This window comes from Dictyostelium discoideum, assembly GCF_000004695.1.
Source record: "Dictyostelium discoideum AX4 chromosome 2 chromosome, whole genome shotgun sequence".
Lineage (NCBI taxonomy): Eukaryota > Evosea > Eumycetozoa > Dictyosteliales > Dictyosteliaceae > Dictyostelium > Dictyostelium discoideum.
In genome coordinates, this window is record NC_007088.5 from 4,710,783 (window position 1) to 4,737,348 (window position 26,566).

Sequence of the window (26,566 nt, forward strand, 5' to 3'; positions counted from 1 at the left end):
TTTTCCTTTATTAGTGCGCGATATTTAGATTGAAACTACAATTTTTATTGGACTTTTGATAGTTTTAACATATTCGATTTTATATCTTAATGATTCTGATTCCAAAGTAAGAACTTTAACTTTATCATTTAAAATTTCAACCATTGTTTTACTACTGATACTATCAATTACATTATTTATAACTTTTAATTCATATTCATTTTGAGCCAATAAATTTTTCAAACCAACACTTTTCATAAACACAATTTGAGAGAATGAGAATGCAAATCCTGGTCTTATTTTAGTTGTTTTCAAATAACCTAAACAATTTACATATCTATAATCATTTACATCTACATTTTGTTCAATTAAATCATTTAAATACTAATAATAATAAAAAAAAAAAAAAAAAAAAAAAAAAAAAAAAAAAAAAAAAAATTAAAATTAAAATTAAAATTATGTATTATTATTATTATTAATAAAAATAAAAAAAAAAATTTTAATAAAATAAATACACAAAAATGATTGTAATAAATATCTCTTAAAAGGGTGATTTCAATTGAAACTTTTGAAGGAAAACTCTTTAAAACTTTTGGTGATAATGAAGAAGTATTATTATTTGAATTTGCTTTCATTTTTTTTTTTTTTTTTATAAACACTATTTTTATTGTTGTTGTTGTTGCTGTTGAAATGAATAAAAAAATAAAAAAAAAATCATTTTATAGATCTCCCTTTATGGAAATGGAAATTTTTGTTTTTTGTTTTGCCACTGACACTGACACCATATGGTTTTTTTATTTGGATTTTTTTTTTAATTTTTATTTTTATTTTTATTTCAAAAAAAAAAAAAATTTCAAAAAAATAAAAAAATGATTTGTCCCATAAAAAAGTGATCAAAACTTTATTTATATATCAAAATTTGTTTTAAATTTATTCTTTACTGAAAGTCCTGCGTATCCCATTTGAGTACCATGTTGTTGTTTGTCATCATCAATATGCCCTCGACGCAGAGAGATTAAATGAACCTTTTTGCTATACTTATTTTCTCGAAATTCGTTGTTGATTTATAAGTGCGTCCTGGTTCTTACAACAATTAAATATTAAAATAATTTAAATGAAAAAAAAAAAAAAACATAAATAATAAGTATTTATAGAGTTGGTGAAAAGTAATTTATGCGGAGCTGGTCCTTTTTTATTTTCTGTGCGACTTTCCTTATAAAAAAATCACCAAAAGCCTCAGTGACCTTGGTTGAGGGAGCAGTGTTTAAATAAAAAATAAAAGTAAAAAAAAAAAAAAAAGAGTTGACATGTGCCTCATAAAATTACTTTTCACCTAATGCTGAAATTTTTTTATCCAACCAACCATAATCTTGGTCAGACTTCGAATAAACAATCTTGGTTAGAAATATCAAAAAAAAATAAATAAATAAAAAAATAAAATCGTAAAAGAAATTATATTTTTAAAATTATTTGTTTTTAATTTTTATTTATTAATTATTTATTAATTTTTAATTTTTTTTTTTTTTTTTTTTGATACTATTTTTTTTTAAAAAAAAAAAAAAAAGATATTATTTCTTAACAGTTTTAAAAAATTAGGAATTTGTGTGAGCGGTTTGGGAAAAAAGCATAACACATCTCGGTGCTTTTAAGAAATTTAATATCTTTATTGGAAATTTTTTATTTTTATTTTTTTTTTTCACTAATCGATTGCAGATTTTTTGGGTTAAAATTTTACCGATGGAATTTTATTTTTTTTTATTTTTTTTTTATTTTTTTTTTTATTTTTTTTTTTAATAATTCGACGCTTTTGATTTTTTAGTTTTCATCATACCCTCAACTGTGATCAACCTATGAATTTGGTCAGCGCTGATTTCTTAAAAAATAAAAAAAAAATAATAATAATCATAAAATCCAAAAAAAAAAAAAAAAAAAATCTAACCAAATTTTTTTTTTTTTTTTTTTGGGAAATATAAATAGAACAATTTTTTTTTTTTTTTATTATTTTATTCATCACAATTAAATATAAATTTAAATATATAAATATAAATAAAAATGTCAATTTCATGGGAAGGTAATAAAATATAATAATTTTTTTTTTTTTTTTTTTTTTCTCTTGAAATCAAATTTTTTTTTTTTTGTTTTCTTTTTGACTCTAGTTCTAATCCCTATAGCATATAATGCAGCACAAGGTAGACCAGCCGATTGGAGACCAAACCAACCAACTCAACCAACCCAACCAACCTACCAACCACAAGTCCAACAACCAACTTACCAACCACAAGTTCAACAACAAGTTACTTATAATCAATTTGGTCAACCAGTTTATGGACAACAACCAAATTATAATCAACAAGCATGGGGCTCATCTACCGGTGCTACACCATCAATTACTCAACATTCATACCCAAGTACAACACCAACACAAGCTGAACTTGACTCTCAATCAGCTGCAAGTGGTGCCGCAATAGTTAGTGGTCAATTAAATTTTGATAATTCATATGGTGAAGTAAAAACTGATATGAGATTCATAGTTACTTCACATTCTAATCCATATGATTGCGCCATTACTTTTATGGTACCATATGATGAAGAGCCAAAGGAATTATCATATTTAGTTTATAGTAAGTATTTTTATTATTTTTTATTGATCTTAAATTTTCCTACTAAAATAATTTTTTTTTTTTTTTTTTTTTTTTTTAATAGATAATGATAGATCTAGGGTTTATACTTCAAGTGTACAAGTTGGAACCATTCGTAGTAGAAACATATTCCATGGTAAAGATTCTCAAGATGCAAAGGTTAAATGGGAAATGATTACAATTCCACAATCAATTAACCAACAATTTTCACCATACACCTTGGACACAAAAATTGAAATCAATTTAAAAAGAATTCCAACTGGTTCAATGATTTTAGGTAATATTGTTTCATACCCTGGTCCAACTGCTGTTATTGGTAGAATGTTAAATATTTCATTTAATCAACTTAAAGGAAAAAATCGTAAGTAAATAAATAAATAAAAAAAAAAAAAATAAAAAAAAAAAAAATTCTATTCTAATTTTTAATATTTTTATAGTTATTATCCAATGGAGTTCTCAAAATAAATATTTTTTCAATGGTGGTAATTATACAAGTACTTCATCATTATTACCACAAGGTGGTTTTGAAAACGCAGGATTTTAAATTGTTTTTAAAAATAAAAAAATAAATATATAATTATATATTCACATACAATTTTTTTAAAATATATTGATTTTTTTATTTTTTATTTTTTTTTTTTTAAAATTCTTAATTTTTAAACTAATTGATCAGCATATATTGATTTACTATCAAAATCATCAATACTATTGATTGGTGAAATTGATGGTTGTAATCTTGATTGTGGTGGAGGTAATGGAGGTGATGACATTGAATCAATTGATGAATGTAATATATTATCATTTGATTGATTTATTGAATTACCATTCTTTGATTTCTTTGTAGGTTTATTCTTTTTAAAATTTTTCTTTATTCTATTTTTTAATAAAATTCTTGAAGTTTTACTATACAATTTAAATTTAATATTTAATACTAATCCAACAACTAAAATTACACCTATTACAATTATTGCTATTACCCAACCATTCTTTTCAATAAAACCTTTTTGAACATTTTTCGAAATTTTAGAATTATTATTTTCACCACCAATACTATTATTATTATAATTATTATTATTATTATTTGAAAATAATAAATCATGATTATATATTGTTAATTCCTTTCCACCACTTTTACCATTAATTATTACATTTACAAATAATAATTTATCAATTATTAAATTTGTTTGTTGTTCAACTAAACAAGTTATACATGATGAATTTATAAATGAAATATTTGAACAATTATAATATCCAATTGAAATATAATCAATTTGTTTATAAAATTCATTTCCTGTAATTATTACTAAACCAGTTGATTTTGAAATTGTAGTATTTAAAACTAATGGTGGGTAAAATTTAATTGAGATATTTTCATGTTTATTATTAAATACAACTTCCAAATATTGATCATTTGGGCCATTAATATTCATTTGGCAAGAAATTGTTGAGAAATTTATAAATGTACAATTATAATCTAAATTATTGGTAACACAATGAAGGTGAGAATTTTCAATTGTTTCTTTTACAAAGTTTTTACCAATAATTAAAATTGAGCCACCTGTTGAATTAAAAATTGGATTTGTTTGAAAATAGTCAACACTTGGTGAGATATCAACTTTTAATGGTACTGTGAATTCATTACAAACTTCAAGTTTAAATTCACTAGATCCATACTCTGGTTTCAATGGGAATGAAATTAATGAATTTGTAAATTTGATTGATATATTTGCAACATTATCAACAATTATTGAATTTGAAAAAATAATCTTAATTTTACCACTTTTATATAAATCAATAAAATCTTGATATTGACCAACACATTCAATCATTTGATTATTTCCAATTGAACAATTATTAACAATTGGTAAATTGTAATTAAATTCTGAATGAATTGTATCATTACCAATTGATATCAAAAATCCATTTCTACCACACCCTTTTGGAATTGTAAATGAATATGTATGTTTTGAGAAATCAGTAGAGTTTTTTAAATCAATACCAGTGATTTTACTATTATCAGATTGTAGTGTAATTATTGGTGTTGAATTATAATTTAATGGATTTATATTATAAAGTGTGAAATTTACAATTTGACCATTTACAGATGGAGATGCTGGATTTTGTATCGAATAAAATGGAGAGGTTATTTCAGCAATGTTTGATTTTAAACCATTTACAACTACATTTATTTTTGATTTTGTTATTTGATTTGGTTTAAATAAAATTGAAGTTTGATTTTCATTAACAAGAATTTTTAAATTAGTTTGTTGAACATCATCAATAAATATTTGAGTAGTTTCATTTGTACCAAAGAAATTACCAGATAGTTTCACTTCACCTTGTATAATTATTATGTTTGTTATAATAGGTTGATCAAATGAGAATAGTAATTTATTTTCATTTGAAATTGAATTAATGGTTAATTTGATAGGTAAATTAACTGAATCACCATTATTAATAATAGGATCAATTCTACAAATTAATTGTTGATTTATAAATGTTACATTTTTACAATCATATGTACCAATTTTAACAAGTATAGTCGAATTGGCTAGCAATGATGGTGGTGGAGATAGTCTTGAACCTGTTATTGTTATTAGACCACCATACTTTTTTGAAACACTATTGGCACTGTTTAAAATTGGTTTATAATCAAATGAAACATGATTGGATCCTAAGCCACCAGATATTATATGCAATGATACTGATTTACTATATGGTTGGATGTATGCTATTTCAAAAATTTCATGATCAATTAGAGTTATATTAGATTTATCAATTTTGATACCCTCTATGAAAATTGTTACATAATCTATAATGTTACAAAAGTTTGATCCATTTGCAATTATTTTAGTATCACTTGATGAAACACTTGAAATGTTTGGTTTTTGATGATTAAATGTATAGTTGAAATTATTTGGCCAAGTGAATGTTCTAGGACCACAACCTCCTTTATAATCAAGAGTTAAGTTTGTAATATCAATTGTTGAAGATTCAAGATCACCAATAATTGGCACCTTTGTTGAAGGAAGGATAGTAAATTTTGTAATACCAAAAACTAAATAATATCCTTGAATATTAACATAACCACCTTTAGTAGGTGGTTTAAATTCACCATCTATTATTGGTTGTGGATAATAATCTTTCCACAAAAATGAATTACATTCAGATGCTCCGTTTGTACTTGTAATACAATTTAAAATTTGACCTTTAAATTTCTTAACTATTGTTTCATTAACAGAACCAACACAAGTTCTAATAACTGTATTATTTGTACAAGAAAATGGTAAATCTACATCTGTAAATTCCCATTTTGAAAAATAATTACTATTTTTATCAAATATATAAGTTATTGAATCTTTTGTAAAATTTGATCCTTTTTATAAAAATAAAAAACTAACATTATTAATTTTTTTGTTTATTTTTATTATTATTTTCCTATTTTTTTTTTTTTTTTTTTTTTTTTTTTTTTTTTTTTTTTTTTTTTAAATAATTATTTACCTTTAATAATTATTGGATCTAACTGGCAATTTATCCCAATTATAAAAATTGAAATTAATATATTAAAAAATATTAGATTCTTCATTTTATTATAATAAATAATAAATTAATATAAATCAATAAAATAAATAATGATGGTATTTTTTTATTTTTATTTTTGTTTTTATTATTTTTATTTTTTTTTTTTTAATTTTTTTTTTTTTTTTTTTGTTTTTTATTTTATAATATTTTTTTTTATTAATATTGTTTTTGTTTTTATTAATAAATACTTGTTCATCATATTTTTTGTTTATTTTTTTTTTTTTTTTTTAATTATTATTATTATTTTTTTTATTAAATCTGACAATACACACACTCTCACCACATTTTTTGGTCGATTTATGGCTATTGGGATTATTTTACAAAAACACACAACTGCAATACCACACCAAACAAATTATTATAAAACAAAGAATAATTTAAATACCAATATTTAATGGCAAAAAAAAAAAAAAAAATGTTATCACGATTAAAAAAAAAAAAAAAAAAAAATTTAATAAAATATTATATTGGAATTTAATTTTATTATTTTTTTAGTTTTTTAACATAATGAAAACAATGAAACTATTCTTTAAAAAAAATTTTTTAGGTTGACTTTTAAAAAATAATAATACAACACAGTATTTCTTGAAAGTGTGGGTTTTTTTTATTTTTTATTAATTCTATTTTTAAAAATTAATAATTGTTTTTATAATTATTATTATTATTATTATTATTATTATTATTATTATTATTATTATTATTATTATTATTATTATTATTATTATATTTAAAGAACATATTTATTTTCTAACAGATGATCAATTATATTTTTTTTATTAATTTTATTTTATAAGTTTCTGATAAAAAACACTCTTGCCAATTTTTATTTTTTATTTTTTAATTTTTTAAAGTTTAGATAAGGATTTAGTGTGGTAAAATTAAATTTAATAAAAAAAATAAATGAAAAATAAATATAAATTAATAAAATAATATTAATCATAATTGGGTTTTGTTTTAAAAGTTAAAAAAACGATCAGTGAATAGATTTAATTTTATTATTTTCACAATAGAACTATTTTAATTATTTAGTTTTTAATTATGTGGACTTTTAATGAAAAATTGATTAAAAAGATTCCTCATATTGATTTTTGATTCGCATTATCAAGATAGTTTAAGGTGATGATGAAAACTTTGATCCACCAACTCAAACTGGATATTTAATATTTTTTGTGGTGCGAAATGATTTTAGTTTTAGTAACACCACAAAAAATACCTTAAAGAATAATTGTGGCACAACATAATAAAAGGTAATTTAACTTTTTTTTTTTGACCCTTATATTAGTAAAAAAAAAAAAAAAAAAAAAAAAAATAATAATATGTTTCTTCTAATTTTCCATACTTTAATTTATTTAGTTTTTTCTATTTTTTAAAAAAAATAAAAATATCAAATAATTATTGATTTTAAATTAATTTGTTAAAATATGAATTTTAACTTAATTATTTTTTTTTTTTTTTTGTATTAAACTTTGTAAATAATCTTTTACTTCACTGGTTTCTTTAACAATTATGAACAATAATTTTATGTGAATTTTTTAGAAAAAAAAAAATTTATTTTTAAAGACTATAAACATTATAAATCAAAAAATCAAAAAAAAAAAAATTTAAAAAACCTCAGTGTTCGAAGGTTAAAGGTCAAAGACTGCTCAAAGAAAAATTAAAGATAACAATTTTTTTTTTTTTTTTTTTGAAGGCCGGATAAAGATCAACGACTATACAAAGAAAAAGTTATATTTTATTGTTATTATTGTACATATATAATAATTTTTGTGTGAGAAGCACTTTCATCACTAAATTTAGAAACATTTTCTGTGAACAATTGATGGACCAGATTCGTCATATTCTTCTTTTGAAATCCACATTTGTTGGAAAGTTGAGAGTGAAGCTAAAATAGATCCACCAATCCAGACTGAGTATTTACGTTCTGGTGGTGCAATGATTTTGATTTTCATTGTTGATGGTGCTAATGCAGTTAATTCTTTGTTCATACGATCTGCAATACCTGGGAACATAGTTGTACCACCTGATAATACAACATTACCATATAAATCTTTACGAATATCGACATCACATTTCATGATTGAATTGTATGTGGTTTCGTGAATACCTGCTGATTCCATACCTAAGAATGATGGTTGGAAGAGAGCTTCTGGACAACGGAAACGTTCATTACCAATTGTGATAACTTGACCATCTGGTAATTCATATGATTTCTCTAATGCTGATGATGAGGCAGCAGTTTGCATTTCAGCTTCAAAGTCGAGGGCGACGTATGCTAATTTTTCTTTGATATCTCTGACAATTTCTCTTTCGGCGGTGGTGGTGAATGAGTAACCACGTTCAGTTAAGATTTTCATCATGTAATCAGTAAGATCACGACCTGCTAAATCTAAACGTAAGATGGCATGTGGTAAAGCATAACCTTCATAGATTGGTACAGTGTGGGAGACACCATCACCTGAATCCATAACGATACCAGTGGTACGACCAGAGGCATATAATGATAAGACAGCTTGAATGGCAACGTACATAGCTGGAGTGTTGAAAGTTTCAAACATAATTTGAGTCATCTTTTCTCTGTTTGCTTTTGGATTTAATGGTGCTTCGGTTAAGAGAACTGGATGTTCTTCTGGTGCAACACGAAGTTCATTGTAGAAAGTATGATGCCAGATCTTTTCCATATCATCCCAATTGGTGACAATTCCATGTTCAATTGGATATTTGAGAGTTAAGATACCTCTTTTTGATTGAGCTTCATCACCTACATATGAATCCTTTTGACCCATACCGACCATAACACCAGTGTGTCTTGGACGACCAACAATTGATGGGAAAACAGCACGTGGAGCATCATCACCAGCAAAACCGGCTTTACACATACCAGAACCGTTATCAATAACTAAAGCTTGAACATCTTCACCATCCATTTTATTATATTATTATTTATTTAAGTTTTTTAAAAATTATAATAAGAAAAAAAAAAAAATTTTAATTTATAATTTTCCAAACCACAAAAAAAAAAAATAAAAACAAAAATAAAAATAAAAAATCCCATTTTTTTTTTTTTTTTTTTTCAACCCACGGTTTGATATTTTTCAATCATTTTCAAATAAAATTACAAAAAATAGTACCACTATTTATTTTCAAAAAAAAAAAGACTTTGTTGAAAAAAAAAAAAGATAGATATCATAGATTTATAATTATTCATTAGTTTGAAACAAAGTGATTTTAACTTTATTTAAACTAAAGTTAATTAAAAAACTTATTAAAAAAAAATAAAAAAATAAAAAAAATAAAAAAATAAAAAAAAGTTCTAGAACGAATTTTTAACACGTTTGTTTTTTTTTTTTATAAAAATAAAATTTAAAAATAGAAGGTGCCTTCAGAAGATTAATTAAAAAATTATGATGTAATTTTAAATGAATAAAAATTTTTTTTAAATAATTTAATTTAATATAAAAATGATTTTTTTTTTTTTATTCAAAGCATCAAATTAAAAAACTAAAAATAGTAAACAACAAATAATAATAAACAAATAATTATATATATTTTTTTAAAAAAAAAAAAAAAAATGATAGAAATTAATAATAAAGTAGATTATATATTCTATACAAACAATACTCCAAATACTTATAAAATTAAATTAATTTTACTTGAGTTAGAAAAGAAACATAGTATTACTTTTGAAAGTAGATATATTAATATTACAAAAAAAGAAAATTATTCAGATGAATTTGTAAAGGTAATTATAATATTTATTATCTTTGTTTTTAAAAAAAAATAATAAAAATTAATTTATCATTTTATTAATTTTATTATTATTATTTAAAAAAAAAAAAAAAAAAAAAAAAAAAAAAAAAAAGATTAATCCAAATAAAAAAGTTCCAGCAATTGTCGATCAAACTGGTGAAAAACCATTTGTTGTATTCGAATCTGTATCAATTTTAATATATTTAGCACAAAAGTATAATACTTTCCTTCCAGACTTTAAAACCAATCCACATGAAAATTCAGACGTTATTACATGGGCAGTTTGGCAAGCAGGTATGTTTAAAAAGATAAAGAAATATTATTAAAAAAATCATTAATAATTTTTAACAATAATATCTTTTTTTTTTTTAATAAATTAGCCAACCTTGGACCAGCATTTGGACAATATTTCCATTTTTCATACTTTTCACCAACTGTCCAAGAATATTCTTTACATAGATTCAATAATGAAGCTCAACGTGTTCTTAGATTATTAGATGATAGATTATCAGTATCACAATATATTGGTGGAAATGAATTCTCAATTGCAGATATTGCAAGTGCAGGTTGGTTATTATACTTAAACTTTGCACCAATATATAAAGCAACTAAAGAACGTTTCCCACATATTTTTAAATGGTTAGATTTAATTAATCAAAGAGATGCTGTTAAAGAAATTAACCAATCAATTTCAGAAGGTTTTAAAACTTTTAATCCAAGTGCACTTCGTGCATTATTTACAGATGATCCTGAATTAATCAATGCTAAAGCTCCGATTGGTATTGAAAATGTTGTTTTAAAATATGATTAAAAATATAAAATTATAAAATATAAAATAAAGTATTTGTTTAACTCTTTCCCCACTCAATCGCAAATTAAAAAAAAAAAAAAGGTGTTTCTCTTTTTTTTTTTTATCCAAACTCTTTACTATTCAAAAAAATAAATAATATAAAATATAATATGATAAATAATAAAATAAAAAATAAAAAAAATAATAAACAAAACACAATTTTGGTTTTTTTTTAAACAAATTATCATTGAATTGACAAAAAAAAAGTTTGAAAATGGGAAGTGGGTCAAAAAAAAAAAAGAAAAAAAGGGATTATTTTTTGTAATTTTATTTGAAAAGACCTGTGGGTTTTAAAAAAAAAAAAAATGGGATTTTTTATTTTTATTTTTATTTTTATTTTTTTTTTTTTGTTATTTGGGAAATTATAAATTAAAATTTTTTTTTTTTTTCTTATTATAATTTTTAAAAAACTTAAATAAATAATAATAATATAATAAAATGGATGGTGAAGATGTTCAAGCTTTAGTTATTGATAACGGTTCTGGTATGTGTAAAGCCGGTTTTGCTGGTGATGATGCTCCACGTGCTGTTTTCCCATCAATTGTTGGTCGTCCAAGACACACTGGTGTTATGGTCGGTATGGGTCAAAAGGATTCATATGTAGGTGATGAAGCTCAATCAAAAAGAGGTATCTTAACTCTCAAATATCCAATTGAACATGGAATTGTCACCAATTGGGATGATATGGAAAAGATCTGGCATCATACTTTCTACAATGAACTTCGTGTTGCACCAGAAGAACATCCAGTTCTCTTAACCGAAGCACCATTAAATCCAAAAGCAAACAGAGAAAAGATGACTCAAATTATGTTTGAAACTTTCAACACTCCAGCTATGTACGTTGCCATTCAAGCTGTCTTATCATTATATGCCTCTGGTCGTACCACTGGTATCGTTATGGATTCAGGTGATGGTGTCTCCCACACTGTACCAATCTATGAAGGTTATGCTTTACCACATGCCATCTTACGTTTAGATTTAGCAGGTCGTGATCTTACTGATTACATGATGAAAATCTTAACTGAACGTGGTTACTCATTCACCACCACCGCCGAAAGAGAAATTGTCAGAGATATCAAAGAAAAATTAGCATACGTCGCCCTCGACTTTGAAGCTGAAATGCAAACTGCTGCCTCATCATCAGCATTAGAGAAATCATATGAATTACCAGATGGTCAAGTTATCACAATTGGTAATGAACGTTTCCGTTGTCCAGAAGCTCTCTTCCAACCATCATTCTTAGGTATGGAATCAGCTGGTATTCACGAAACCACATACAATTCAATCATGAAATGTGATGTCGATATTCGTAAAGATTTATATGGTAATGTTGTATTATCAGGTGGTACAACTATGTTCCCAGGTATTGCAGATCGTATGAACAAAGAATTAACAGCATTAGCACCATCAACAATGAAAATCAAAATCATTGCACCACCAGAACGTAAATACTCAGTCTGGATTGGTGGATCTATTTTAGCTTCACTCTCAACTTTCCAACAAATGTGGATTTCAAAAGAAGAATATGACGAATCTGGTCCATCAATTGTTCACAGAAAATGTTTCTAAATTAATTAAAAAAATTTAGTGATGAAAGTGCTTCTCACACAAAAATTATTATATATGTACAATAATAACAATAAAAACCCAATAAAATATAACTTTTTTCTTTGATAGTCGTTGATCTTTATCCGACCTTTAAAAAAAAAAAAAATTTGTTTACTTTTATTTTATTTATTATTTTTATTATTAAAAAAAAAGGTTGTTTTAAATTTGGAGATTAGATTTATTGTTGATTTAATAAATACCCATTATTTTAATTTTCAAAAAAATTTAATTAATAAATTTAATGGTTAATTTTTTTTTTTTTTTTTTTTTTTTATTTAATTTTTTTTTTTTTTTATTTTTTTATTTTTTAAATATTTTGAAATAATAAATGGAATGTGGAGATGTTCAAGCTTTAGTAATCGATAATGGTTCTAGTATAAGTAAAGCCGGTTTTGCGGGTGATGATGCTCCACGTGCTGTTTTCCCATCAATTGTTGGTCGTCAAAGATATAGGGATGTTATGGTTGGTATGGGTCAAAAGGATTCATATGTAGGTGATGAGGCTCAATCAAAAAGAGGTATCTTAAATCTCAAATATCCAATTGAACGTGGTATCATAACCAATTGGGATGATATGGAAAAGATCTGGCATCATACTTTCTACAATGAACTACGTGTTGCACCAGAGGAGCATCCAATACATTTAACCCTATCTCCATCAAGTTCAAAAGCAAACAGAGAAAAGATGACTCAAATCATGTTTGAAACTTTCAGTAATCCAGCAATGTACATATCAATTCAATCAGCTTTATCATTATATGCATCTGGTCTTACCACTGGTATTGTCATTGATTCAGGTGATGGTGTTTCCCACACTGTACCAATCCTTGAAGGTCATTCAATAAACCATGCTATCTCACGTTTGGATTTGGCTGGTAATGATCTCACTGATTATTTGGGTAAATTATTATCTGGACGTGGCTATCCATTCATATCAATTGACGAAACAGAAATAGTCAGAGATATCAAAGAAAAACTATCATATATCACATTAGATTTCCAAAATGAAATTAAAATTGTTTCATCAGCATTAGAGAAATCATATGAATTACCAGATGGTAAAGTGATTTCAATTGGTAATGAACTTTTTCGTTGTCCAGAAGCTCTCTTCCAACCATCATTCTTAGGTATGGAATCAGCTGGTATTCACGAAACCACATACAATTCAATTATGAAATGTGATGTCGATATTCGTAAAGACCTATATGATAATGTTGTATTATCAGGTGGTACAACTATGTTCCCAGGTATTGCTGATCGTATGAACAAAGAATTAACTGCATTAGCACCATCAACAATGAAAATCAAAATCATTGCACCACCAGAACGTAAATACTCAGTTTGGATTGGTGGATCAATGTTATCATCGCTCTCAACTTTCCAACAAATGTGGATTTCCAAAGAAGAATATGACGAATCTGGTCCATCAATTGTTCACAGAAAATGTTTCTAAATTAATTAATTAAAAATTTTAATGATGAAATTGTTTCTCACAAACAAACAATTTAATAAATGCACAATAAAAAAAAAATAATAATAATAATTATTTTTTTTTGAATAATAATTGACTTTAATATAAAAAAAGATATAGAAATTTTTTTATTTTAATTGATTTTAAATTAAAACTTGCCAAAAAAAAAAAAAAAAAAAAAAAAAAAATCCGAGTTTTGAGTTTTGAGTTGAAATATTGTTTATTTTAAAAAAGGAAAAAAAAACTGAAAAAAAAATTGAAAAAAAAAAAATTGAAAAAAAATTACCAAAAAAAGGCTTCATTTCTGGTAAAAAAAAAAAAAAAAAAATTAAAATAAAATAAAATAAAAATAAAAAAAAAAAAAAAAAAAAAAAAAAAGAAAAATATTTTTTTTTTTTTTTTTTTTTTTTAATTTCATTTTTTCATTTTCGCAAAAATGGAAGAAACAAATATTCAGCACACGATAAAAAAACAAAAAATAAATAACTATAACAATAATAAAAAATTACTACCAGATTTTTTAGATTTCAATATTGTCCAAATAATTATTGATTATATATTAATTAGAAATAATAATAACAAATTTAAAAGTTCAAAAAAAACTAATTATAAAAATAATTTATACACTCGTTATATTAATGAAATAATAATACTTTCGAAAGTATCAAAGAAATGGTTTAGTTTTATATCACTTTTAATTTCAAATAATATAATAAACCATAAATCATTTGATGATTGGTTTTGTTGTCATAGAAATTCACAATCACCTCATAATAATATTAATAATAATAAAAATAATAATAATAAAAATACTATTTTTTTAAAAAGAAAAGAACATTATTTTCAAGAAAATAATTGTGGTGATGAAGGTAATCCGACAACATTAAATGATTCTATTAAAATAAATCAACCATTTTCAATTATTAAAATCAATGAAAAAATAATTGATAGTTTTATTAATGATTTTATATACTTTGAAGATTTTTTAAAGATGGATAATTATCAAGATATAAAAAAAGTATTACAAACTAAAATTCATAGAATTGAAAGGTATATGAATTATAAAGATATAAATAAATTCATTGAAAAAAGAAATAGAATTAAAAATGAATTAGACATTGACTTAACTGGTAATAATTTTAAATTTGATTATATTCATTATGATGAAAATAATGAAAATATTACAAATAAACTTATTCAAGAATCTAATAATAATAACAACAGTGGCAATATAACAACAAAAACAGTATTTGTTTGCCAAATGGATGATACAGAACCTTTAAATTTAAATGTAATTCATAGTTTTAAACCAAAGAATATAGAATTTGTAGGCTCATATATAGTTTCAAATTATTCAACAATTTTTAAACCAAAATTATCATCATTATCATCATCATCTTCTTTTTTTTCCTCTTCTTTTTCTTCTTCTTCTTCAAAATCAACCTCTTTATATAAAAATTCAAATAGAATTAAATCAATTGCAATAGGTAATAACCTTTTACAATTTCATCATTTAAAAGATATAGATTCATCATTACCAAATTTAGTTTCTTTACATATACCATTACCATTTCAAAGTTTATTTAGAGCAATCAATGATTCAGTTGATAATTATGATATAACCGATGATTCTTGCCTTTTAAATGAAACCAATCAACCAATCAGTAGAACAAAACTAATAAACCATTGGTGCAATATGATTAAATCATTACTAAATTGTAAATCATTAAAGAATCTAACAATTGATAGTTATTGTTGTGATTCATGTGGTAATTATCATGAGTTTTTTAATAATTTAGATAAAGCTAAGGATGACCCAATTTCAAATGGTATTAAATCATTATTATCAAGTAATACTCTTTATTATTTAAATTTATATGAAGTACATTTCATTACAAATATTGAAGATACATTTTCACCATTAATTAATACAAAAGAATTAAATAATAATAATAATAATAATAATAATAATAATAATAATAATAATAATAATAATAATAATAATAATAATAATAATAATAATAATAATAATAATAATAATAATAATAATAATAGTAATAATAATAATAATGATAAAGAGGTTGATAATAGTTCAATTAAAGTATTTACATTAGAGAATAATTCAGATTCACAATATCATTCAGAGAATGATTTATCATTTAATCATTATTATAATATTATTGAATATTTATTATCAAATGTAAATAATATTAGAATTAGTAATTTAAATTTAAAATTGGAATTTAGTGAACAATTAAAATCAAAATTAATCATATTAATATTCAATACATTGATTAAACAACAAAGTGATTGTGACGATATCATTAGATTAAATAGTAATTTATATAGTATTGGATTAATAATAGATGAAGAAGATTTTGAAAAAGTTTTCAATTATATTAAATTACTATCACTATATCAAAAATTAAATTCAAGACCAATTGTGAAAGAGTTTTTTATAACTATAAAATTTAAAAATAAACGTTTCGCTTTTCAAGAAATTTATAATTTAAATCAAAGAATATATAATGAATTTTATAAAACAAATAAAAATAATGATAGAATTATTATTACTATTAAATAAAAAAAAAAAAAAAAAAAAACTCCTCAACCAAAAAGTATATTTAATAAATAAATTTTTTTTTTTTTTTTTTTTTTTGGAATTTTAAGTGTTCAAAATTATCTATATCTAGGTGTCTTGGTTTTATTTTTATTTTTAAAAAAAAACCTCAATCTTAAAATTGTTTTTAATTTTATCTTCAAATAGATTTTTTTTATTTATTTTATTTTGATTTAATTAATAACAAACCATTTTATTTAGGTAGATAAAACTTTAATTGATAAAAAAAAACATATAAATAGATTTACACAAGACCTCTCGAACCATAATTTTATAAAATAGTATAAGAAACTTAAATTTGAAAATGGTGAAAACCTGATCACTTAAGATTTAGCAATTTATAAATCATCCAAAGTACATCTAGTCCAATATTGTCCATTTAATACAAACATCTGAAAAAAAAAATAATAATTTAATAATAATTTTTCAATAATAATTATTATTATTTTTCAAATTTAATTGTTCAATTTTTTTAATAACCTTAATATGTTCAACAATTTTTTTTTTTTTTTTTTTTTTGATACTGCAAATAAATAATAATAAAAAAAAAAAAAAAAAAAAATTCAATTTTAAATTAATAATTATCAATATTATCTATATTTTAAGAGTAGATAATAGATAAAAAAACAAAAAAAAAGTATAAATTATTTAGTAGATATATAACAGGTGTATATATTTTTTAATAAATTTTTTAGATATTGAAAATTTCAAATACCAATAATTTAATAATACCAAAAAGGATAATTTTTTATTTTTTAATTTATTTTGATTGTAATTTATGACCCCAAATAAAATAACGAGTGGGACGAACGAAAAAAAAAAAAAAAAAAAAAAAAAAAAAAAAAAAAAAAAAAAAAAAAAAAAAAATTAAATTTTAATTCGGAATTAATTAAAATTGATATTAAATAAGATTTCTTCTACCTTCAACATTTTAAAAGGACTTAAATTTATATAACATTTTGAAAATTAAAGATTTTTTTAATAATAAAAAAAAAAAAATAAAAAAAAAATAAAAAAAAAATAAAAAAAAAATAAAAAAAAATCACAGATTTATTTCAGATTTTGTTTTTTTTTTATTGTAAAAATTGCACTATATTATTTTTTTTTCACATTAATTTTCAACAATTAAATTTTGATTAAATAATAAAAAAAAATATATAAAAAAATAAAAGGGGTTCCATGAAACCACTAAAAATAGGTACTCTTCGTTAGTTTCTAGGGTGTTTTTTTTATTTTTTTTTATTTTTTTTTATAATTACAATTATATTGTTTTTTTTTTTTTTTTTTTTTTTTATATATTTTCAACTCTTGTTTTGTTATTTTTTTTTATTCACTGTTTATTTTGATAATTAAAATTTTCTATTTTTTTTTATATTAATATTAATTAATCAATGGAGTCTATTATAAATTTAATATTTTATATAATTATTTTTTTAATTTTAATTGATTTTGTAAATATTTATATTTTGAAAACTATATATTATAATAAAATATAATAATATATATTATATTAAAATAATTTTTTTTTTTTTTTAAATACAGTTAAAAAAGAATATATCTTTTAGGAAAAATGAGCCACCAAGAGGAGGTGTTGCATTTCCAATATTTGGAGATTTACCAAAATTAGGAGAGAACCCTCACAGATATTTAACAAACTTGGCAATGAAAAAAGGAGGAATCTATTCAGTTTGGTTAGGAGATGAAAAAGTTTTCATTTTAACTGACCCAGAAGCAGTTAGAGATGCATGGGTTAAACAGTTTAGAAATTTTAGTGACCATCCAAAAACAAAAAGTGTTAGAATATTTTCCGGTAATTTTAATGATATGGCCTTCGCTGAATATTCTCAATGGAAAATAAATAGTAAATGGGTATCATCTGCCTTCACAAAGACAAAATTAAAAACTATTGGTGATTTAATTGAAAAGGAATCAAATTATTTTATTGAACATTTAAAAGCTTATTCAAATTCTGGTCAACCAGTAAGTAATTTTATTTTATTTTATTTATTTAAACTAATTTTTGATCAAAATAGAATTAATAGTTTACCACTTGAAGTTTTTTGTTTTTTTTAAAAAAAAAAAAAAAAAACATTTATAAATTTAAACCTGTTTTTTTTTAAAAAAGCTTTATAAAAGTAATTTAAAATTAATATTAATTTTTTTTAATTTATTTTTTGATAGATATTCCCAAAACCATACATAAGTAAATTTGGAATTAATGTTATTAGTGGTATGATGTTTAGTCAAGTTATATCAAAAGATGAAAGTGTTGATAAAGGTGCAATGGAGAAATTAACAGTTCCAATTCAAGCAGTTTTTAAAAGATTAGGAGCTGATAATCTTGATGATTTCATTAGCATTTTACAACCAGTATTTTATTTTCAAAATGAAAAATTTAAAAGACAAGTTCAAGAAATTTATGATTATTTAGAAGGAATTTATAATCAACATGATACAAATTTAGATACTGAAAATCCAAAGGATTTAATGGACTTATTAATTATCTCAACTGAAGGTAAAGAAAGAGATATGATTATTCATATTGGTATGGATTGTTTATTGGCTGGTAGTGATAGTACTTCTGCCACATGTGAATGGTTTTGTCTATTTATGATAAATAATCCAGATGTTCAAAAGAAAGCATATCAAGAATTAATTAATGCACTTAAAGATGAAGATAATAAAAAATTCATCCCAATCTCTAAAAAAGATAATTGTCCATATATGTTATCCATCTTTAAAGAAGTTCTCCGTTTAAGACCAGTTGGTGTATTAGGTATTCCTCGTGTTGCTTTAGAAGAAACAACTATAATGGGTTATACAATTCCAAAAGGATCTCAAATATTTCAAAATGTTTATGGAATGAGTCATCTCTTTGTATCTGATCCTTATAAATTTAAACCAGAAAGATGGATTGAATATAAAAAACAAAAAGATCTTTTAAAAGAAAAAGAAATGCAACAATTACAAGAAGGTGCTGATGTTGTTATTGATAATAAAAATAACATTAAAAATAACAACTCAAGTAACAAACCTAATTCAAAAACAAATTCTATTTTTGATGATTTAGATAAAGTTTCCATTCCATATTCAGTAGGTAATAGAAAATGTCCAGGTGCATCTCTCTCTGAATTGGCATTATTTTCATTGTGTTCAAATATTCTTCTCAATTTTGAACTTAAATCAATAGATGGAAAACCAATTGATGATACTGAGGTTTATGGTTTAACAATTCATACTAAAGTACATCCAATTAGTTTAACACTAAGACCATAATCATTAATCTTTTTATTTAATAATTATTAAATTTTTTTTTAAAAAAAAAAAAAAAAAAAAAAAAAAAAAAAAAACAAAACAATTTTTTTATTTTCCAAGATATATTTACTCTTTTTTTTTACATAAAAAAAAAATAATAAAATACTTTATATATTTATCCATTAAATTTAATAAATAACTTTTTTTATTTTTTATTTATTTATTTTTTATTTTTTATTTTTTTTTTATTTACCCTTTAAAACTGATGCAATTTCTCTTGTTCTATATTCTTTTGATGCTTGATAAGAAACAAAGATAGCGATACAAATTGACATAATGAGTACACCAATGAACCAAAAGTATGGGAATTCAAAACTAAAAGGTAACTCTGTGAAAAGATCGAATTGAAGGGTAAGAGTTAGGGCGATACCTAAACCAATTGAAAGACCAAGTATCATTGAAGAAAAGATTAAAACCAATGCTTCATAGATATAGATACGAGTAACTTGAAAACTTGTTAAACCAATTGAACGTAAAACACCAAATTCCCAAGAGTTTTCATGAATATTTGCACTGAATGAAACCCATAGCATAAAGAAACACAAAACAATGGAAGCCACTGAAACTGTGTAAAAGAAGATATTTAAAATTGTGACGGCAGTCTCTGTTGTGTCCAAAAGATGTTGAGTATCCATAACTTGAATATTATCAGTTTTAATGAAATTTCTAACACCATTGATGACGTACTCTCTTTCAATTTCAGAGGTACCTTGTTTTAATTTAATGAGTACTTTTGATTTTGGAGCAACACTTGGTAAAACAACCGATGGATCGTTGGTAACAGAGTAAACCATCTGCATAATTCTATAGAATTCATCATCATTGACCAAAATGGGAGAACCATAGGAAGTTTGAGAATAAGTTGAGAAAAAGAATGATGGGAACATTCTAACCATTGATTGACCTTTTGCTAACAATGTAATATGATTCACTGCGTTACTATATTGTTTATACTCTATATCCAAATTGAATGGTGAATCTGTATCTACACCACAAGTCAATCTAAATGCTTCACTGAAAATGATATCTGTATAATTTTGATAGATGTAAGTGTTGTTCAAATGATTCTTTAACCATTTCCAAACTGGACTATTTGTAGGATATTGTTGACTACCATTTGATACAATGTTTGGTGGTGGAGTGATTACACCATTGAAATCCTCTGAAATGATATCACGATGTTCATTAACATATAAACTATTGATAACATCGGGTATCTTCTTACCAGCACCATTATCTATGGTTGGGAAAGTTATTGTTTTGGACATTTCAGTTACTTCATAGAAATCTAAATAAGCACTTGAAAGGAAATTACTTTCGACACCATACATTCTAACATTTACCGATGGATATTCAGCCAATGGCATTAAATGAGTGGATCTAATATTCATAACTTTATCCAATGGGAATGTGATAACGGTATAATCGCTAATGACAGAGTTGGTATTGTTTGCTATATCATTATCCAAGAAAGCTCTAATATCAGCCTCTGGAATTGGATTCTTAATACTTGTGGCCAATACGGAAATATCAGAACCAATACCTAAACGTACCAACTCTTGAATGTTATGACCCTGTAAACGGAATACACAACCTGTGAAAATGATAAATGTTAAACTAATGGTTAACATTGTGGCAGTCTTTGAATTTCTAGTACTATGAGAGAAAAGATTCTTTCTAACCAATTGATAAAGTGATCTTCTATCGGGACCAACAATTAATGTGAAAATGACGGCTTTCTCTAATAATGGTTGAACTGCTTGTGCCAACATTGACATACCAAATAACATACCCATTAGAATACCAGTGAGAATACCAAAGAAAAGTCCCATATTTCTAAATGTAAATGATAGCGGTATTAAATAATAGACGGTGAAACCAACAGCCACAGCCAACAATGCCAACAATGTTTGAAGTACATCTAAACCAACTTCTTCTAGTTTTTCGATTTTAACCAATGTTTCATTCTTTACTTGATGATAAACATCGAGTGCATCACGTAGTGTACGTGATAAAGCACGTTGAATTGGTGCGATATTTGCAACGATTGGCATAAGAAAACCCATGAGCAAACCTGATACAATACTTGTGGTATGATATGTTAAATCGATTGGTAATAATACAAATTGAACATAGACAAAGTAGGCAACGATTGCATAAAGGCACCAACCAATGAATAGACCAAAAACAATACCAGGAATACTGAAATAGAGTGATTGAGTCAAGAGCAATAGAATCAAAGCATATTGACGCATACCTTGAGCACGTAACATACCATATTCAAATGTTTTACCTTCAACATCACTTAAAAGCAAACTATAGACCATTAATGCACCCAATACCAATAAGACTGCAGCGACACAATTGAAAATCTGATTCAATGATAACTTTGTATAAATGAACAATTGAAGTGTTGTTGCTAATGGAGTTGTGAAAGAAACTGGATAACTTATACCCAATAAAGTGGAGACTTGATTTGTGAATGCCATCATACCCTTGACCATATCTTCATTGGAGGAGGTGTAAACCTTTACACGATTCTCTAGCATTATCACTGGTGTCATTGAAAAATCATTTAATTTGAATGATTTTCTAAACGATTCAAATTTATCTACGAATCTATTATATTGACCAATGTAATCGGTAACATTTGATAAACCAAACTCTTGTGCTTCAACCTCTAAGAATGTTAAAAAATCCTTATAGTCTTTACTTGTGATTTGATTATTAAATTGCTCCAATTTCTCCTTTATCAATGTTTCCAAATATGATGATTCCAATATACCAACATTACCAATTGTATTTGGATATTTACCACCTGGCTCATCGATTGAACCCATAACCACCAAATCGTGATCAATTGATAAATCCGATCGAATTGAATTATAAAACTCTCTCAATGCAACCAATGGATAGAATGTCATTGTACCACTTTTCGAATCGATAACGAATCCTTTTGGACCAAACAAATCACTTAGGGTATCTTCAATATGAGTTCCAGGGTTCATTAGGTCATAAGTTTCAATCAAATCGGTAACATCCATTTCTTTGGGTATTTTGAATCCAATTTGTAATTGAATAGAGTCAACTAAACTTTCAAAACTTGGAAAAGTAGCTGGCAATCCTAAACGTTGTAAAATATCAATGAAATCCATATGTAAATGTACCACTTGATTATTCATTGCTTTAACATTAATTCTTCTTAAAAATGGTGCACTAATATGAATTTGATTACCAACCAATGGTGGTAATGTCCAACCTCTTCCCAATCCTAATTCTTTTTCCAATGTTGAATTAATTGACATAATTAATAATGTTGCACCATTTTTATTAATATTATTATTATTATTATCATCGTCAGAACTATCACTTGATGATAAACTACCACTTGATGATAAACTACTACTAGTGGTTGATGTTGTGTTTGAGGTTGTAATTGCAGCAATTGAAATCCAACGTGGAGCAACACCATGAACAGTTAAGGCATCAGCTAATTTTTGAGTTAAATAAGTTGAATTTACAAAATAACCTGAATAATCCATTGTTAAAAATGATAATTGATCACTGATACCACCCAAAAAACCATTGAATAAATAGAATGGACTCTTTGATAATCTCTCTTCAACCAAACCTTGTTGTTTAATTAATTCCAATGCTTTTTTAATTCTCGTTGAAGTACTTGATTTACTTGTTTTATCTAAATATTGATCCTCTTCTGAATCTGTATTTACAACTGTTAAACTTTGACTTTGATTACTTGAAACATAATTACCAGGATCACCAATCAATACTAAATCTAACTCTCCTGCTTGATCCTCTGATAATTTTAAAAATACAATTGGTGATGATTGAATTAAATTTTGTAAAAAACTAAAAAAAAAAAAAAAAGTAAAAAAAATAAAAAAATAAAAATTAAAAACTTTTATATTAATATATAAAAATAAATTATAATAATTTAAATTATTTAAAACTTACCTTATAAATAATACAACTAAAAATACTGTAAATAAACCTAATAATAAACTTTTTCGATTCTTTTTTGAGTTATTGTGAACATATTTTACAGCCACTCTAAGATCACCATACAAAGTATATCTTAATGAGAAATAAATATAATAAATGAAACCTTTTACAGTGTTTAAATCAAAAACACCACTCGATAAAGGATTATCATTATCGTTGTTATTGTTGTATATATTTTTATAATTATTGTTACTACTGCTACTACTACCAATGTTATTGCTATTATTTAAACTATATGTGTCGAATGTTCTATTTGATTTTAAAAATGGTGAATTTGTGTGTGGTGTAGAATGTGATGTTACACTATTTAATATGCTACCGCCACCATTACCACTACCACTACCACTACCACCATCATACTCGTTATCGCTATCGTAATCATTATTATTATTATTATTATTATTATTATTATTGTTATTATTTTTATTATTATTATCTATATCTAATCTTTCATATCTTTTAGTATGTCTATTTGAATTTAAATTGTTATTATATATTCGGTTATTTCTATTTGTATTTGGTGTATTTGAACTTGTATTACTACTTTCACTCTCATCTTCATATAGCAGATGATGGTGATTAGATGAAATATTCATATCACTTAATTCAACTAAAGGTTCCTTTTGAATTTTATTTTCTCTTTCAGTGTTTGAATTCCTTTAAAAAAAAAAAAAAAAAATTAGAATAAAGGTAATAGCACAAAAAAAAAAAAAAAAGGAATTTTTTTTTTTTTAATTTTTAATGTTAATTGAATAAATAAATAAAAATAAAAAAACAAAAATAAATTAATATATAAATTAATATATAAATTAATGTATTAATTAATTAAAAACAAAAACAATTTTAAAAAATTAACGAAAATAATAAGTGAGAAAAAAAAAAAAAAAAAAAAAAAAAAAAAGAAATATCACACTAAAGCTATATGGTCACTGGCTCTTAAATCTTAATTTTATTATTGCTTTTTTGTTTTTTGTATGGAACGGAACAAATTAAAATAAAAAAAAAAAAAAACACACAGACACACACAATAAAATAAAAGAATTGGGTTGTTTTCAATTTTTCATGTTTTTTTATTATTATAATTTTTTATTATGTTTATTAATTTATTTTGTCTATTTTTATTTTTTATTATTTTTTTTATTTTTTATTTTTTCGTATTGGTTTCAGACAATTAAGATTAATTAATCAAAAAAAAACTTATATAAATTACATATATAAGTTTTTTGATTAATATATGTACATATATATATATAATATGTAATAAATTTTTTTTTTTTTTTTTTTTTTTTTAAATTACAAACTAATTTCACACACACACAACAACACACAGCATACAAAGGTCAACTAATCGACTTTGAAAAATAATGTTTATATGAATGTACATACCTATTCATTTTTTTTTTTCAATGGGTGCACTCCTATTGGGAGTAATTATTAACAATAGAAAAAAATTTATATATAGATTATAAATGAGAATTTATTTTTTTTTAAAAAAAAAAATAAATAAAAAATAAAATAAAATAAAATAAAGAATGCAGTGCTGTGAATTAAAAAAAATAAAAAAAAAAAAATAAAGAATGCGGTGCTGTTGAATTAAAAAAAATATAACCTCAATTTTAGAAAATAAAAAATAAAAAATAAAAAATAAAATTAATTCTTGTGATTTTTTTTTTTATTTTTTTTTAAAAAAAAATTAAAAAATTAAAATAAAAAAAAAAATCACAAGAATTCAATCTTTCAAGAAAAACATTTTTCCTCTCACTTTTACTCATCTCAATTTTTTTTTTTTTTTTTCTCTTGGTGGCACTTTTCGATTTCGGTGTTCAGGATTGTCACAAACTTTCACAATTATAACTAAAAAAAAAAAAAAAAAAAAAAAAAATAAAAATAATAATAATAAAAAAAAAAGTCGGGGTCATTAAAAAATAAAAAAATTAATGAAATAAATTGCAAAGAAAAAAAAAAAAAAAAAAAAAATAACACAATAATGACAACATATATTATACAAATAACTTGATTTTAATTGAATTAAAATTCCATGTTTATTTGAGCAATAAAGAAATAATAAAAAAAAAAGTCAATAGTGATAGTTATTGTTTAATGTAATATTGCCCCAAGTGAATTATTGAATATGTGTGAGTGTGTGTGAATGTGTGCATTGGGGAGTGGGGTGGTGAATAAAAAAAATCGCAACAACAACAACAAACAAAAAAAACAAAAAAACAAATAAAACAACACTACAAGCATACAACCAAATAAAATAAATTACACAACTCACACACAGTCCTGTAAAAAACTTATTAATTGTAAATTATGTGGTGGGGTCATTGAAAATAATATTATTTTCAGTATCAAAAAAAAAAAAAAAAAATTAAATTAAAAATATTGATTATATTTTGTAGTATGAAAACAAAATAATAATAAAAATAATAATAATAATAATAATAGTAATAATAAAAAGTAAAAAATAATTAAATTAAAAATATAAATCATTAACAATAATTTTTCAAATAATATACAACAATTAAATAAAATATTTCGCAACATTTCATTTTATTTTTTTTAATTATTTTAAAATTCAAAAAATAATTTTTTTGATTTGGCTTAAAAACACCAAACTATTTTTGGAATTCCCCAAAATAAATAAACATTCCAATATATCCAAGGAAGCCAATAAAAAAAAAAAAAAAAAAAAAAAAAAAAAAAAAAAAAAAAAAAAAAAAAAACCAAAC

The 26,566-nt window shown here is 23.4% G+C and overlaps 10 protein-coding genes across 10 annotated transcripts; 6 read left to right on the plus strand and 4 right to left on the minus strand.

Moving 5' to 3' along the window:
• Positions 1 to 24: 24 nt before the first annotated feature.
• DDB_G0274227 (hypothetical protein) lies at positions 25 to 614 on the minus strand (the record flags this gene model as incomplete). Its single annotated transcript, XM_639149.1, has 2 exons — positions 25 to 363; positions 495 to 614. The coding sequence occupies 2 exons, from the start codon at positions 612 to 614 to the stop codon at positions 25 to 27; spliced, it is 459 nt and encodes a 152-aa protein (XP_644241.1).
• Positions 615 to 2,031: 1,417 nt separating this feature from the next.
• DDB_G0274971 (hypothetical protein) lies at positions 2,032 to 3,162 on the plus strand (the record flags this gene model as incomplete). The annotated part of the gene is made up of 4 exons (XM_639150.1): positions 2,032 to 2,050; positions 2,136 to 2,600; positions 2,683 to 2,979; positions 3,056 to 3,162. The coding sequence occupies 4 exons, from the start codon at positions 2,032 to 2,034 to the stop codon at positions 3,160 to 3,162; spliced, it is 888 nt and encodes a 295-aa protein (XP_644242.1).
• A 112-nt stretch (positions 3,163 to 3,274) lies between these two features.
• Positions 3,275 to 6,204, minus strand: tgrA5 (immunoglobulin E-set domain-containing protein; the record flags this gene model as incomplete). Its single annotated transcript, XM_639151.1, has 2 exons — positions 3,275 to 5,994; positions 6,120 to 6,204. The coding sequence occupies 2 exons, from the start codon at positions 6,202 to 6,204 to the stop codon at positions 3,275 to 3,277; spliced, it is 2,805 nt and encodes a 934-aa protein (XP_644243.1).
• Positions 6,205 to 7,993: 1,789 nt separating this feature from the next.
• Positions 7,994 to 9,124, minus strand: act12 (hypothetical protein; the record flags this gene model as incomplete). The annotated part of the gene is made up of 1 exon (XM_639152.1): positions 7,994 to 9,124. One exon carries the CDS (start codon positions 9,122 to 9,124, stop codon positions 7,994 to 7,996), a length of 1,131 nt encoding a protein of 376 aa, XP_644244.1.
• A 644-nt stretch (positions 9,125 to 9,768) lies between these two features.
• On the plus strand, positions 9,769 to 10,758 carry DDB_G0274223 (hypothetical protein; the record flags this gene model as incomplete). Its single annotated transcript, XM_639153.1, has 3 exons — positions 9,769 to 9,939; positions 10,061 to 10,241; positions 10,328 to 10,758. The coding sequence occupies 3 exons, from the start codon at positions 9,769 to 9,771 to the stop codon at positions 10,756 to 10,758; spliced, it is 783 nt and encodes a 260-aa protein (XP_644245.1).
• Positions 10,759 to 11,235: 477 nt separating this feature from the next.
• act2 (hypothetical protein) lies at positions 11,236 to 12,366 on the plus strand (the record flags this gene model as incomplete). The annotated part of the gene is made up of 1 exon (XM_639154.1): positions 11,236 to 12,366. The coding sequence occupies one exon, from the start codon at positions 11,236 to 11,238 to the stop codon at positions 12,364 to 12,366; it is 1,131 nt and encodes a 376-aa protein (XP_644246.1).
• A 367-nt stretch (positions 12,367 to 12,733) lies between these two features.
• Positions 12,734 to 13,858, plus strand: act17 (hypothetical protein; the record flags this gene model as incomplete). The annotated part of the gene is made up of 1 exon (XM_639155.1): positions 12,734 to 13,858. The coding sequence occupies one exon, from the start codon at positions 12,734 to 12,736 to the stop codon at positions 13,856 to 13,858; it is 1,125 nt and encodes a 374-aa protein (XP_644247.1).
• Positions 13,859 to 14,867: 1,009 nt separating this feature from the next.
• On the plus strand, positions 14,868 to 16,460 carry DDB_G0274973 (hypothetical protein; the record flags this gene model as incomplete). The annotated part of the gene is made up of 1 exon (XM_639156.1): positions 14,868 to 16,460. One exon carries the CDS (start codon positions 14,868 to 14,870, stop codon positions 16,458 to 16,460), a length of 1,593 nt encoding a protein of 530 aa, XP_644248.1.
• Positions 16,461 to 17,887: 1,427 nt separating this feature from the next.
• Positions 17,888 to 19,772, plus strand: CYP519A1 (cytochrome P450 family protein; the record flags this gene model as incomplete). The annotated part of the gene is made up of 3 exons (XM_639157.1): positions 17,888 to 17,947; positions 18,039 to 18,476; positions 18,678 to 19,772. 3 exons carry the CDS (start codon positions 17,888 to 17,890, stop codon positions 19,770 to 19,772), a joined length of 1,593 nt encoding a protein of 530 aa, XP_644249.1.
• A 224-nt stretch (positions 19,773 to 19,996) lies between these two features.
• Positions 19,997 to 25,228, minus strand: DDB_G0274975 (hypothetical protein; the record flags this gene model as incomplete). The annotated part of the gene is made up of 3 exons (XM_639158.1): positions 19,997 to 23,681; positions 23,787 to 24,491; positions 25,221 to 25,228. The coding sequence occupies 3 exons, from the start codon at positions 25,226 to 25,228 to the stop codon at positions 19,997 to 19,999; spliced, it is 4,398 nt and encodes a 1,465-aa protein (XP_644250.1).
• Between the last annotated feature and the right edge of the window lie 1,338 nt (positions 25,229 to 26,566).